Here is a 16,545-nt window from a genome sequence, read left to right as displayed (position 1 = left end):
CTGTATATCATCTGGCTTCAGCCTGCCCTTTATATTATATTCTACTATTCACTATTTTCCATCATTTTGTTGTTGTCCCATTCAGATTTAACTAGGACTCCTGAAAATGTCACACTTTTCTGTCTCCCCCTGTATTCATCATTTTCTTTTTGGCCTTTCCTTACAACTTTTAGTGTTTTAGTGCTTGTTTCCTGTATGAACATAGGTGCAAATTTTTTCAATAAAATACTTGCAAACTGAGTTTAATACCACATTAAAAACATTTTATGCCGGGCAGTGGTGGCACATGCCTTTAATCCCAGCACTTGGGAGGCAGAGCCAGGCAGATCTCTGTGAGTTCGAGGCCAGCCTGGTCTACAGAGAGAGTTCTAGGACAGCCTCCAAAGCTACACAGAGAAACCCTGTCTTGAAAAAACAAACAAACCATCTTACAACATGATCAAGTTAGGTTTTTGTTTTTGTTTTTCAGGACAGAGTTTCTTTGTGTAGCTCTGCCTGTCCTAGAACTCAATCTGTAGACCATGCTGGCTTTGAACTCACAGAGATCTGCCTGTCTCTGCCTCCTGAGTGCTGGGGTTAAAGGTGTGTGCCACCACTGCTGGCAATCAAGTTAGTTTTATTCCAAGGATATAAGGATGGTTCAGAACAAGCAAATCAGTAAATTAATTTAGTACATAAATAGAATCAGGAACAGAAATCACATGATCATCTCAAAAGATACATACATTTGACAAAGTTCAATACCCTTTCATGCTAAGTGTCCTGAAGCAACTATGTCTAGAAAGACCATACCTTACCATAGTAAGAGAGTAGTCAGCATTATTGGGTAGCAGCACTTCCCTCCAAGCTTGACCACCAGATTTCAGCCTCCAGAATCTACCTGGTCAACAGAGAGAACTCCTGAAAGTTGTCTCCTGACCACATGCACACACAAACATAAATAAATGTAATTTAAAACTAAGGGTTAGGAAGATGGCTCTGTGGTTAAAGTACTTACCATATGCCAGGCGGTGGTGGCGCACGCCTTTAATCCCAGCACTCAGGAGGCAGAGGCAGGCGGATCTCTGTGAGTTCAAGGCCAGCCTGTCTACAAAGCGAGTTCCAGGAAAGGCGCAAAGCTACACAGAGAAACCCTGTCTCGAGGGAAAAAAAAAAAGTACTTACCATACAAGTATGAAGACAGGAGTTCAGATCCCCAAAATTCATGTAAATGCCCTGAAGGGTGTGTGTGTGTGTGTGTGTGTGTGTGTGTGTGTGTGTGTGTCCAGGTCCTCTTGTAGTTCTATACTTGGAAAGTGGAGATGGGACCCCTAGAGAAACTAGCTAGTGAGACTAGCATTATAAGTGAACTCAAGTTTGATTGAGAGATCCTTCCTCAATGAATAAGGCAGAAGAGTGATGAGAAATGATTCCTTACATCAACTTTGGATCTCTACATCCATGTGCACCCATGTGTTTTTGCACTCACTCAAACTCATGTGCCTATACATACAAACATGCATACACACACTTGCATGACTCACATGAAAATGGAAAAATAATTAAAAAAAAATAAAAGGCTATATACAGAAAACCTATTGCAAATACTATAGTAAATGAAGAAAAAATTGAAAGCATTCCCTGTAAATAAAGGAACAGAAAAACAAGTCTAGTTAGTAGGATAGCTCAGCAGGTAAAGGTGCTTACTACTGAGCCTGACAAATTGAATTCAATCTCTGGGACCCATGTGGTAGAAGGACAGAAACAATTCTTGAGAGTTGTCCTCTGACCACTGGCACCCTACGGCAGGCACAGTTCACCCCAAAATAAGTATAGCAAACAATTTAAAAAAGAAAAATATGTCTGTTCTCTCCATTGTTGTTCAGAGTAGTTCTTGAATTCTTAATATAGAGAAATAAAGGATACACACAGCAAAGGAAGATGTCCAATTATCCCTATTTACAGACTGATCGTATACTTAAAATACCCTGATAACACCAGAAAACTCTTAGATCTAAATAAACATTTTCATCATAGTAGTAAGATACAAAGTCAGCATCAGTTGCTTTTCTGTATAACAATAAGGAACAAGTTTTAAATCAGGCCAAGCATGGTGGTTCATGCCTTTAATTCCAGTGCTTGAAGAGGGCAGGATGCCTGAGGCCAGCCTGTTCTACATAGCAAGTTCAAGGACAGCCCAGACTACCTAGACAAACCCTGTCTCAGGAGAAAAAAAAAAATGCAGAAGAGGGTAAAGAAGAAAAAACTAGAAATAAACCTAAGCCAAGTAAGTATGAGACTTTTATGGTGAAAACAGTAGCCCTGAAGGAAGAATTTGAAAACACTAGAGATGGAAAAAAATACGTTGATTGACTGGCAGAAGAAAAATATTACCAGAAACAATCTTCAGAAATAATACAATTACACTCAAAATTCCAATGTTAAAATTGACAACTAGAAAAACTAAAATTAATATGGAAGCATGAAAGACCTCAAGTTGTCAAAGCAATCCTGAGCAAAAAGCATGCTACAGGTATAATACTTGATCTCAAATTATACTGTAAAGCAGTAGTAACAAAAACAGCATGGTGCTGACACAGAAACAGAGACCAACAGTGGGCTAGAATTAAGGACCCTGAAATAAACCCATGGAGCTACAACCATCCGACTTTCAACAAAGATGCCAAAATATGTTGGAGAAAAGATAGCATCTACAATTGGTGCTGGGAAAACTGAAATTAATGTAAGACCTGAAACTACTAGAAAAACAAACAAACAAACAAACAACAGGAAAAACAAAGATACAGGCACAGAACTTTCTGAATAGGACTCTAGCCAGAAAAATCAGCAAGAATTAACAAATGAGATTACACAGAATGAAGTTTGAGCATCATGGGTAATAATTATCAGTGAAGAGACAGCCTACAAAATGTGAGAAAATTGGGGCTGAAGGGGTGGATCAGCAGTTAAGAGCACATACTGTCCTCCCAGAGGACACAGGTTTGATTCTCAGCACCCATGTCAAGTTGCTTACAATCACCTGTAATTCTAACTCAAGGGAGTCAGATGCCTCTGGTCTTGGCAGGCACTTGCATGTACACACACACATACACCTTTTGAAAAATGTGAGGAAATCCTTACTAGCTATTAATCTAACAGCATTGACTTCTAAGCTTTTTTTTTTAATTAAGAGATTTTCTATTCATTTTACATACCAACCACAGATTCCCCTGTTTTCCCTCCTCCTGCTCCCTAGCCTTCCTCCCCCTCCCCCACCCCCCATTCCCATCTCCTCCAAGGCAAGAGCTTCCATAAGGAGTCAGCAGAGCCTGGTACATTCAGTTGAGGCACGTCAAAGCTCCTCCTCCCTGCACCAAGACTGCTCAAAGTGTCTTACCATAGGCACTAGGCTCCAAAAAGCTGGCTCATGCACTAGGGACAGGTCCCAATCCCACTGACTGGGGCTCCCCTAAACAGTTCAAGCTAAATAACTGTCTTGATTATCCAGAGGGCCTAGTCCAGTACCATGGGGGCTCCTTAGCTATTGGTCCATTGTTTTGTTTTTTAAGACAGTTTCTCTGTGTTGTAGTCAGACTTTCTTTGGATTGCCAGCTCCCAAATAATGACATGGAGACTTCTTATTAATTATGAAAGCTTGGCCTTTAGCTTAGACTTGTTCCCAACCAGCCCTTATAACTTTATCCTTTTCTATTAATCTACATCCTGTCACATGGCTCATTACCTTTCCTCCATACCATATATTGGACCTCCCTGTGTCTCACTGGCAAATACCTGGAGCCTCACATTCCTCCTCAGAAGTCTTACCCATCCTCTCTCTCTCTGGAAGTCCTGCCTATCCCCCCTCCTAGCTATTGGTCATTCAGTTCTTTATTAAACCAATCAGAAGGTGCCTTAGCAGAGACACATCTTTATCATGTACAAAAAAGGTTATCTTACAACACTATGTAGTTCTGACTGTACTGGAACTGGTGCTGTAGACAAGGCTGGCCTTGAACTCAGAGATCTACCTGCCTCTGCTTCCTGAGTGCTAGGATTAAAGGCATGTACCACCACTGCCCAGGGTATCTAACATTTTTAAAACTCAAGAAATCAAAAAGAAAAAAAATCAGCCAGTCAATAATGGGTAGGTAAATTGAACAGAGTTCTGAAAAGAAATATAAACAGCCAATAAATACACATAAAGTGTTAATGTTCTTTGCTGTCAGGAAAATTTAAATCAAAACTATATTGAGATTCCATCTCATCCCAGTCATAATGTCTGTCATCAATAAGACAAATTTGAGACTAGATAGTTGGCTCTGTGGTTAAGAGCACTTGTTGCAAAGGACCTGGGTTTGAGTTACAGAACCTACATGGAGGCTCACCACCTCCTTTGGCACAAGGCATGCATGCAGTACACAGATGTACATGTTGACAAAATATTCCATACGATAATGAAAATCGAAAAAAAAAATACTGTTCAGGATGTGGGGGGAGGGAGGAACCCTTAAACAATACATAATGAATATGTAAATTAGGTCACTAACTAGCTCAGTGGTAGAATGCTTGCCCTGGGTTCGGTCCTCAGTTTAAAAAAAAAAAAAAATCTCTTTGCCAGTGGATTCCATGATCATGGGCCCACTGTCATACTTCTCTGACTGTGAAGTGAGTTCCTTGATCAGAAGGTACCAGGAAAAAGGCATTTGCTAGATCAATTGCTGTTTACCATGTACCAGGAGATGTGTTAATTTGTCCAAGTAAGGACACCACATCTGGGGTTGGGGATTTAGCTCAGTGGTAGAGCGCTTGCCTAGCAAGCACAAGGCCCTGGGTTCGGTCCTCAGCTTAAAAAAAAAAAAAAAAAATTATCTTTGCTGGGTGGTGGTGGAGCACACCTTTAATCCCAGCACTCGGGAGGCAGAGGCAGGCGGATCTTTGTGAATTTGAGGCCAGCCTGGGCTACCAAGTGAGTCCCAGGAAAAGGCGCAAAGCTACACAGAGAAACCCTGTCTCAAAAAACCAAAAAAAAAAAAAAAAAAAAATTACTGTTCAGGGTGTGGAGGAAGGGAGAAACCCTTAAACAATATATAATGAATATGGAAATTAGGTCACTGGCCATGGAAATTAGTATGAAAGCTCTTAAAAAATATGCTGGGCAGTGGTTGGGCAGTGGTTGCACATGCCTTTAATTCTAGCACTCAGGAAGCAGAGGCAGGCAGATCTCTGAATTCAAGGCTAGCCTGGTCTACAGAGTGAGTTCCAGGACAGCTAGGGCTACACAGAGAAACCTTGTCTCCAAAAACCAAATAAATACTTATGATCCAGCTGAACACTTCTGGGAATATATCCAATGGAATCAGTTAGATACCCGCACAATATTCACAATAGCCAGGTTATAGAATCAGTATATATGCTCAATTGTATTAGTCAGGGTTCTCTAGAGGAACAGAAGTAATAGAATGAATATATATATATATGTATGTATGTGTGTGTATACATATATATGTACACATATATATATAATGAATAAATATATGTATTAAATCTATACACACATACACACACATTACACACACACACACACACACACACACACACACACACACGGAGAGAGAAAGGATTTATTGGAATGGCTTACAGGCTATGGCCCACCTAGTCCAACAATGGCTGTCTGCCAATGTAAGCTCCAAGAATTGGGTAGTTTGTTCAGTCCCCAAAGCTGGGCATCTCAGTTGGTCTTCAGTAGATGCTGAAATCCCAAAGAAGTAGACTCCAATGCCAGTGAAAGAATGGGCTTGCAAGGAAGAACAAACAAGCAAAAAAGAGCTTCTTTCCTCCATGTATTTTATATAGGTTGTAATAGAAGGTGGGGCCAGATTAAAGGTGGATTTTTCCATCTCAAAAGATCTGAATTAAAGATGTATGTCCCCACCACAAAAGATCCAGTTTTAAAGTGGATCTTTCCACTTCAAATGATTTAATTTAAAAAATTAAAATTTTAAAATTCAGTTTGATTCAATAATTGAATTTAAAAATATTTAATTTAATTTAACTTCACAGTTGTATCCAGATGCTTGGGTTTTGGTCAATTTCAGATGTAGTCAAGCTGACAACCAAGAATAGCCACCACAAGTCTACCTATTTTCACCTTGGCACAATTATAACTCATGTCATGCTTAATTTCCAGATGAAAACAATAACCATCATAATTATCATAATTACACCTAACATGATATAACTATCCAATGTACAATTGCAAACACATTATATATTTAACCAGGTCATAATTATGCCTAATATGATATAACTATAACTATCCCTTGTACAACTACAAACAAATTATTAATTTTAGAATGGGCAGCAATATCACTTGAGGGAATTTCTCAAACTTAAATATAACCTCTTATAGTCTCTTAATTTCTGTCACAGCACATGATAAAGGAACTGAAGATAAAAAGCACAAATATCTGCACAAACACATTCTTAACAAAATATGACAGAAACATGACAATTATAATCCTCATTTCTGCAGTTGCTTATATGGCCTTAGCTGGTATTTATAACTACCTTTCTCTACTACTACCCACTTAGTATTTCTTCCACCCTCAGCAAGCACCTTAGCAGGTCTTGGGTCTTTTCCTAGAGGAGTGACCCACACCTTCATTCCTGACAGGTCTGTGCCCTTTGTCACACTCTCTGGATTAGGCTGTTGTAGTTTTCCATTGACTTTAATCACAGGACATGGTGGCACCAAGAGATGCCATAAAGGATCTCCTGCATTCCAGATGTAATCTTTCTTACTTCCATTGTGGAGAAGCAATCCAAATTCCTCTTGGTAATCTGGATCAACCATCCCTCCTAACTCTGTTACTCCTTTCTTATCCTGTTGGTTTAAGGGCATCAGAAACCCAAAGTGGCCAGAGAGATGTCTTGAGCTTTCAGGTAGGGGAAATTTTTGTTGTTTCTCCTGGCAGGAGCACTGCCCCCTTGGAAACCAAAACTTCTATGCCAACAGAACTTAATGTTGAAGGAACACCCATCAACACATGAGTAAAGAAAATGTATATATATACAATAATCTTACTCAGCCAGAATGAAACTGCCATTTGCAGGGAAAATGATGGAACTGGAAATCATATTAAGTTAAAGAAGTCAAACTCAGACAAAACATTTTGTGTTTAATCTTTTATTCATAATAGGATTTTTTTTTAATGGAAGGAAGACTTTGGGAAGAGGGAAGAGAACCAGAGTAGGTTGAGATGGAAGATGAGTGAATTATTAAATTTGAATAAAGGGCAAAAACCAAATTGTACCAAAAGGGTGGTTCTGGAGGTGTTTATTTTTATTTTTTTATTTTTTGTTTTTTTCGAGACAGGGTTTCTCTGTAGCTTTGGAGCCTGTCCTGGACTAGCTCTGTAGATCAGGCTGGCCTCAAACTCACAGAGATCCACCTGCCTCTACCTCCTGAGTGCTGGGATTAATGGCATGTGCAATCACCACCCAGCTATGGTTCTGGAGGTTTTGCAATCTAGATATACAGAGAGCCCAGAAGCCCTTTCCATATAGCTAATCCATGTCCAGGCCACCTGGATAGCTGAAGATCCAGGCCCTACTGTCCTTTTGCTTGACAGCAGTGCCGTGGGGCATCTGTATTAGAAAAACATAGCATACTTGCTTATTTTGTAATACTTTAGGGACATTGAAAACTAAACCGAATGTCTATTACCCTACATTTTTTCTTAAAATTTTTTTTTACATATTCACATATTTTATCTGAAACTTTTAGAATATATATGAACTCTTATAGTATAAGTTCAATATTATTCTTTCTTGAGTCTCTTTCCCCTTCCTTGTCTTTTTGTTAAACTAGTCTAGTAGAACTTGGCTTATTAAGAGAGTATTTTCGTTCACTCAGGGCAGAAATCACATAGTGATTTGAACAGGGAATGTTTAAATCTATTGACTAGATGGGTTTTAGCTACTAAGGCATATAAAAATATCTAAAAGATCTAAGTAGCAGACAGGGAGCAGCTTCCTCCCTGCCAAAGCTGGAGTAGCGTTCAGAAAAAGGAAAGGTGTCCATGCCCTGGCAGTGTTCCTCCAGCACCCTCTGCTGACTAAATTTAGCATTGTGCCAAGTGTTTGCAGGGTCAGTTTCAGTATTGCAAGCAGAAGGAAAGTCAAGAAGTTCACATTCACTTAGGATGCACAGCATAAACCTTCAGGATACAGCTAGGCGCTGGTGATGCACTCCTTTAGTTCCAGCACTTGAGAGGCAGAGGCAGGCATTTGTGAGTTCATGGCCAGACTGGTCTGTAGAGTGAGTTCCAGGACAGCCAAGGCTACATAAACAAACAAACAAACAAAAAACAAAAAAGAAGGAAAGAAAGAAAAAAGAAAAAAAAAGAAGTGTTGTTTATTAGAGGCCTGGCTGTTCAATGGGTGGGAGATAAATCCTAAGTAATTCAGAAGCCTTAGAGGATGAGTAGGGTATCCCCTTGTAAGTAAAGGACAAATTACAGCATTTTATTCCTCTCACCACTAAGAAAAAGGCACAGGACCTGATAGAAAATTTGCAAAGAATAAAGGCATATATCTCATATTTGTGAATGTGTTCTATCCCATACAGTCAATGATACAAAAGTCATGTGCTTCATGTAGGGCCTAAAGTAGATGGGGTTCCAATGAAGGCTAGGCAGTGAAGTAAGTGCCAGCCCAACAGACGCGGGGTGGGGAAAAATAGATGTGCAGTTTTCAGGGTCTTTACAAGAGAATCATAATACAAACTGTAAGAACATGAAGCAAGGCTATGTATGCCATCACCATCAGAGAATCATAACTATTTTAAAAGATTAAAATTAAACTAAAATGCCCCTGCCATGCTACTAGCTCCTGGTGAAAATGGAGCTTGAGACTATTCAACTAACCTTGAGTCCCAAACCACCAAACATTGTCGAGTTCTGTCAGAGCATCAAGAGGGTCAGCAGCAATCTATTGTATGCTGGAAGTGGTTTTGAGGCAAGGCATATGGCTAGGTCTATGGTATAGTCTTAAGAGTCTCTCCCACCTATGAGCATCCACCACAGGCTGCAACCAACAGCCATGTTATTAGAATGACTTGGCCAATTAACACAAATCAGCCTCTGTCCCGTGCTGTCCCAGTGCTAACACACAGTTGCTTTGAATTTAGTAACCAGAGGACTTGGAGTTGGCCCATTGGGCAGCAGCCCATTAACCAGTACTGGTTTAGCTGTTTGTCTGTCAAACATTCAACTTCCCAACAACAGAGATTGAACTTAGAGTCCCCAGTGGCATCATCTTTTATGAGCAGTCACTTGGTGGCAGGTTGGCAACATTGAACTCCCTGTGCTCTGAAAGGTAGAGTAATCGTTTTTTCTCTTAGAGAAATTATCTCACTGTGTGGCCAAGGTTGGTCTTCCTCAAGTGATCTTTCTACCTTAGCCTCCCAAGCAACTGGACCAATGGCTAACTATGCAGTGATTTATCTGAACCAAATCAATACCGGGTCCGAGCATGGGTTCACCTTTTCCATTCTCAGTGCCTCTATCAGCTCCACTTTTCATGAGTGCTCTGGGAGCTTTGGAAGAGCACATGAGCAAGTGGGCCCATGTATACAGAAATACCTGTCAAAGTGGCTGTGAGCACAGATGTCTCAGTCACACTGCTTGAGACTGAGTCTTAGTTCTGCCCCTTCCATACAGCTCAAGTTAGTTAGTTAGCTAGCGTGTGTGTGTGTGTGTGTGTGTGTGTGTGTGTGTGTGTGTGTGTGTGTACACGCACAAGTGTGTGTATATGTGGAGGTAATATGATCTCAGGAGCTAGTTATTTGTCTTTTTCTTTTTTTTGAGATAGGGTCTCTCACTGGGACCTGAGACCCACCTTAGGCTAGGCTAGATGGCTAATGAGACCCAGGGATCCTATCTCCACATCAACCAGCACTGGAATTATAATGAAAAATTATACCTGGCATTTTACATGAGTTCTGGAGATCAAACAGAGGTCCTCATTCTTGATCAGCAAGCATATTACAAACATTTACACAGCTCTCCAGCCCAGGGTTATTAAAAATAAAACCTAAATTAGGTATATGTATCAGTGATGTTTTCCTGAGCTCCTGATTATTCAGTTTAACAATTTCCTCAAACCCTTAGTACTTATAAGATGTCTCCAAAATGTTAACTTTTGGTTTTCAAAATATTCAAGTGTGCACACCTTTAATCCCAGCACTTAGGAGGCAAAGGCAGGCAAATCTCCATGAGTTTGAGGTCTACAGAGATAGTTCCAGCACAGACAAGGCTACACAGAGAAACCCTGTCTAAAAAAAAAGAAAGAAAAAAACAAAACAAAAACAAAAAAAACCAACAAAAAACAGGTGCAAATTCAAAGTAATCACAAATAAATATTTTATAATTATATAGATTTGTCTTCTGTTCATTTGAAGACACTTTATGTAACCAATTACTGTCATAGTCTTACGCCTTTTGATTGTGTTGATAGTGGCTAAATAGCATAGTGAATCATTTTCAAAGGTTACCTAATTCTGTAAATTTTTTGTTTTGTTTTGTTTGAGACAGCCCTGGCTGTTCTAGATATGATTGTGTAAACTAGACAGGCTTTGAAACCACAGAGATTCACCTGCCTTTACTCCCCAAGTGTTGAGATTACAGTCATGTACCAGCATGCTTAGTTCTTCATTTTTCAATGTTTAATTTTTTGTTTTTTTTTCAAGCTTCAAAAGTGACCAAAAAATCCAGTGTTCATTATTCAGTATTAGCTGAACATGAGAGGACTCAATCACTAGAAACAAAGGTAATTGTTTGCAAATATGAGTAATTCTAAATAGACGATCTTCATTTGTTAACAAATATATAATAAGCATCTACAGATACAATGCTTTAAAATAGTTCTTATTCTGCATAGCACGCGGTTTAATTTGGACAGGTGGTGAGGAGGATGAAACACCCCACACATCTGTTCCATGTGTGCAGTAAGTGCTGCTTGTGATCACAGTTAGTTTCATGTTCCCTGAGACCGAGAGGAGGAGGAGTCACCCGAGCTTCACGCTGTGGCAGTTTCATTCCTGGATAGGTATCTTTCTGAAGTGTGAAAATGGTGTCTGAGTTCAAACGTAATGGATCATTAGGAGTTGGCCAAACTGAGGGTCCCAGCTTTAGAGAGTAGGGGAAGGATACTGAGAATTTTGAAAAGATCTTGAAACGTTTGTGAGCTAACCAGTTTCGGCTGTACATCCATTTCTAAACGAAGAGGTCATGCCACCAAAAGCCTTGTTAGGAAACAGTGGTGGAGAGAATGGACTCTGGAGCAAACTGCTTGTTCAGATTCTATCCTAATTTTTGTTTGTTTGGTTTTTTTAATTTTTGCTTTTTTATTTTTTATTTTTAAAGACAGGGTTTCTCTGTTCAGCTCTGGCTGTCCTAGAACTTGCTATGTAGGCCAAGCTGGTCTTGAACTCATGGAGATTCATCTGTCTCTGCCTTCCAAGTGCTGGGATTAAAGGCATGTGCTGGGATCCTATTTTTTTATGCTATTTTATTTATTTAAATTTATTTATTTATTTGGTTTTTTCGAGTCATGGTTTCTCTGTAGTTTTTTTGTTTTTTGGGTTTTTTTTTTGTTTTTTTGTTTGTTTTGTGAGCTGAGGATCGAACCCAGGGCCTTGTGCTTGCTAGCGCTCTGCCACTGAGCTAAATCCCCAACCCCTCTCTGTAGCTTTGGAGCCTGTCCTGGACTAGCTCTGTAGACCAGGCTGGCCTCGAACTCACAGAGATCCACCTGCCTCTGCCTCTTGAGTGCTGGGGTTACAGGCGTGTGCCACCACCGCCTGGCTTATTTTTGTTTTTTTGAGAAGGTCTCACTATATAGCCCTGGCTGGGCTGAAACTCACTATGTAGACTGGGCTCGCTCAAACTCATGGAGATCTACCTGTCTCTGCTTTAACCCCAGGTGCTGGCACTAGAGGCATACAGTACTGTATCTAGCAAAAGCTACTTTAAAGTTTTCTTGTATATTCATTTATTTATTTTTGTTGGGGGAGCTGCACATGCCATGGAGCATGTGTGGAGGTTAGAGGACATCTTGCAGAAGTTGGATCATTTTCCATCATGTGGATCCCAGGGATCTAACTCAGCTCTCTAGGCTTGGTGGCAAGTGAATCATCTTGCCAGCCCTCAACCTAATTTAAAATTAAACTCCCTGTAGTAAAGTGGAGTTAATGTCAGGACCTATCTCTGATACCACTGGCTGATTATTTGGCCCTAGACTTTTTCAAAGTCTTGTACTTCCAGAAATATTTTAAAGTTGAAATCTAAAACATTCACCAGAAGTTTCTAACGTCGCAAAGAACATGATTCTAGTATATTGTTAATATTGACATTTTAGAAACTGTCATGAAATTTAAAACACATCCACTGTGATTCAAAGTACACTCTGGCAATTTGATATCCACTGTCACCCTTTAAAAAACACATGAGCAAAATATTCAATAGTCTGTAATCTTATTGAATTCCTTTTCTTGAATACTCCTCCACAGAATTTTTAATTAATATAATTTTATGACTAAAAGTCTGTTCTTGGAACCATAAACTATTTCTCGGCGTAAAAATATGACTATAAATGTTAAATTTTCTGTGGTATATGACCAAGTATTAAGACATTTTCTCTTAAAATAATATTAATGTACAGTTGTCCAAAGCAAGAGATAAATTATAAATTTGGAAATGAACATTCAAACACAAAGTACCATTGTAAACAAATCCAATGAAATGAGTGGAGGTGCTTCTCCTTTTAGTGGATGGATCTGTCAGTGTAGATTACACATTGCTGGAATGAGGACCAGGATTGCTGAACTGTATTTTTTTTTTAACTTAAAGGTCAATTAACATTATCAAGTAGTTTTTATGATTTCATTTTCTCTATGACTGGCTTCTACTTAGAGTTGTAAATTACAGGCCTCACTCTCAGTGAGATGAATGACTTCCAGCACAGAGGCAGGAGGAAACATTCTGAGCTCTTACCTGCTCTAGCCCCAGGATCCAGCTGTGCAGTCTAGAAAGACTCTGTTGGAAAATGTGGTTCTAGGGTTGGGAGTGGCTCAGTGAGTGGTAGAACTTTTGTTCAGCAAACACCACAGGAAAAGAAAAGAGAATAGTCATAAATGATGTAAAACTTGTGTCCTCACATTATCTTTGATAAGCTGTATCAGAAATTCACTTGGTTTATAGACATGTCTTGTGAATACATGTTGTGATGAATTTTTTCCTTTTTTCTCCAGAATTATAAGTCATTAATAACCCAGACACCAAGAGGATCCATGGAGTTGTCTCCTCAGTCCTCCATTACTAAGCTTACAAGTCAGCTCTCTGTTGGTCAAGTACAGAGCAGCTCATTGGCTCTCCCCAGTTATTTAATTCCACAGAGTGACCAGGAAGCTCCAGTCTTACAGAAAACGGAGCATATGAGAAAGCACTTCCTAAAGGAAAATAAAGCTAAAGAGGATGAAGAAAGCTTGAATCTTAAAAGAAAATGTATTACATGTAGTGATTCCCCAGAAAAAGGAAGTAAACACATAGCACTGGAAGAAGATACCGATGGGGCTGAACCCTGGCTAAACGCTGAGGACACAAGAGTGTTTGGAAAACAGCTTTGTGATGTCAGATATTTGGATGATTTGGCAAAACTCCAGCTAATGGATGTGCTCAAGCAGGCAGAAGCCCTGGTTGTGACACTGATGTACAAGGATGGTTCCACACAGCTCAGAGCTAGCCAGGTTAGTAAACAGTAGTGTCACATGCCTGTGGCATTAGCACTTGAGAGACTGCTGGAATTCGGCATCAGCCTAGGAAACACAGTGAGACCTCATTTCAAAACAAATCCTCTTTCTGATTTTGATAGGAGAGCTAGAAATAAGATTTTAAACCTTCCCATCCTCGCTTTGGTAAATGATTCTGACAATGTAGGGTCCCTGTCAGTTCTAGGCAGCTGATAAACTGCTCCACTCCACCTTCCACTGGTAAAGCATGAGGTGTCAGATTCTCCATCTGCTGGATATGACCTGCCTTCCTGTTTTAGCCACCCTTGTGGGTGCACAATGGTATTCTTTTGTACTTCTGAAGTGTGTTTGCTCAACAGTGATGATGCTGAGCATTTTTTATGCACTTACTGCTCTTTATGTATCTTCTTTGGTAAAATTCAATTTTTTTTGCCTATTTTTAAACTAGTTTATGATTTTTTTCTATTTTGGATATGTAAGAGTTCCTTACATAGTTTTTATATGATTCAAGTCTCTTAGAAGATATGTGATTTGCAGTTTTCCCAATCTGTGGATTTTCATTCAGATTTCTTGAAAAGAAAATAAAAGACCTTAAGTCTAAAGAACCTCAAAAACATGCTTTTGTTATCATATTCAGAATGTTTGGGACTTGGGGAGATGGCTCAGTGGGTAAGAGCACTTGCTCTGCCATCATGTGGAACAGAGTTCAAATCCTCAGCAGTCACAGAGAAAACAGAGCACAACTTTGCATGTATGTAACTTCAGCATTGGGAGACAGAGACAAGGGGAGCCTGTATGCTTGCTAGCCAGCTAGCCTAGCTAAAAGACTGATCTCTCAGTTCAGAGAGAGAGAGACCCTGTCTCAAAGCAATAACATTCTGCTCTGACTTCCACATAAACCCACACATTCATGTGCGTACAATTCTCTCTCTCTCTGCTTTGTCTTCCCTAGTTCAGATTTGCCCCAGTTTTATTCTTAAGTGTTTGTAGTTTTAGCTCGTGCATCTAACCCTGTGATCCATCCTAGTTAACCTTTTCACAGGCCATAAGATAAAGGCAGGGGGTTGGGGATTTAGCTCAGTGGTAGAGTGCTTGCCTAGCAAGCGCAAGGCCCTGGGTTCGATCCTCAGCTCCACATACAAAAAAAAAAAAAAAAAAGAAAGAAAGAAAAAGGCAGAAATTCAGCCTTTGCAGGCAGTTGTTCAGTCATCCCAGCTCTGTTGAGAATACTCCTTCTCATTTACTTTTCTTAGTGCTTTTATTAATTGCTTCTCTCGTTACTGTGAGAAAATACCTGACAAAAATAGCTGGGAGGAAGGGTTTGTTTTGCTCAAATTTTGACAGTATAGTACATCATGGCAGAGAAGACATGGTAGTGGGAACTTGAGATAGTTGGTCATATTGCATTCACAGGAAGCAGAGATAGATGAATGCTTGTCCAACTCTCTTCTTTTTACTGTATTCATCCCAGGACCCTAAGCATCAGGTGATGTCACCCACATTCAGGGTAGGTCTTCCTGCTCAGTGAAGCCTTTCTAAAAGCATCCTGATAGACACAGTAAAGAGGTGTGTTTCCATGGTAGCTCTAAATCTAGTCAAGCTGACAATCAAGTTAACCATCATAACACTTTCTTTGAAAATCAGGTCGCTGTGGATCTAAGGGTTGGCTTCTGTGTTCCACCTCCTTGCTTTACACCTGTTTGGTTTGAGACAAAGTTTTACTATATACCCCAGCCTGGCCTTGAACTCAAACTCACAACCATCCTCTTACTTCAGCTTTCTGAATGTTAGGGTTATAAGTATATGCTACTTCACCCCAGTCTCTAAGGCTGATTTCCATATGTTTGATTCTTTTCTTTAATCTTTGTGTCTGTCTTATACCAGAAACCATACTGTCTTGGTTACTGAGGTTTGTAATAAATTTAGAAATCAGAAAGTGTGACTCCTCCATCTTCCAATTGAGTTAATCCTTTTCTTTTTTCTTTTTTTCTTTTTTTTCCGAGACAGGGTCTCTCTGTGTAGCTTTGCGCCTTTCCTGGAACTCACTCTCTAGACCATGCTGGCCTCAAACTCACAGAGATCCGCCTGCCTCTGCCTCCTGAGTGCTGGGACTAAAGGCGTGTACCACCACCGCCCGGCGAGTTAATCTTTTTTAAATTTATTTTGACCATCAGGGTTCCTTTGTACTTCCCTATAAATTTTATCATTATTTCATTATGTCATCAATTTCTGCAACCATCCAGCTGGGGGTTTTATACAAATTGTGTTGAATCTTTGTTTATGTTTTGTTTTGGTGGGGAAGCCTTTTTTTTTTTTTTTTTCAATCTCAAGGACAATTTAGTTTAAAAGAAAGACACAAAGGCAAGAAAACTGAAATCTTGGCAACTGCCTAGAGGGTGGATATAGAGAAGAGGAAGAAAGGAAAAAGCCATGGCATTTGAGTTAGGCTAGCGTGGAGCTCATTTGCATTGTGGGTAAGCTGCCACATGGTGGAGAAGGAATCCCAAAATGATGGGGACAGCAGGCTTAGAACAGAGACAAAAAGAAAGGGAAAAGTTCCAGGTGTGGCAGCGTACACCTTTAATCCCAGCATTCAGGAGACTGAGGCAGGCAGATCTCTGTGAGTCTTGGCCAGCCTGGTCTACAAAGCAATTTCCAAGTTCCAAGACAGCCAGGGCTGTTACACAGAGAAACCCTGTCTCAAAAACAAAAACAAACAAACAAACAAGAAACAAACAAAAAAAAAAAACCCAGAA

General features: G+C 39.8%; 1 protein-coding gene across 2 annotated transcripts in view; it reads left to right on the top strand.

Annotated features, from left to right (window-relative positions):
* Poln (DNA polymerase nu) overlaps positions 1 to 16,545 on the top strand; it is a 158,282-nt gene that overhangs the window by 13,351 nt on the left and 128,386 nt on the right. For both annotated transcript variants that reach the window (XM_036201016.1, XM_036201017.1), the window contains 2 exons: positions 10,730 to 10,809; positions 13,292 to 13,786. In XM_036201016.1, coding sequence (XP_036056909.1) covers positions 10,730 to 10,809; positions 13,292 to 13,786 — 575 coding nt within the window. The remainder of the gene's footprint in view (positions 1 to 10,729; positions 10,810 to 13,291; positions 13,787 to 16,545) is intronic.

This window comes from Onychomys torridus, chromosome 10 (genome assembly GCF_903995425.1).
Source record: "Onychomys torridus chromosome 10, mOncTor1.1, whole genome shotgun sequence".
Taxonomy (NCBI): Eukaryota; Metazoa; Chordata; class Mammalia; order Rodentia; family Cricetidae; genus Onychomys; species Onychomys torridus.
The sequence above is the reverse complement of the archived record's forward strand: the minus strand, read 5'-3'. Positions and strand labels throughout refer to the sequence as shown.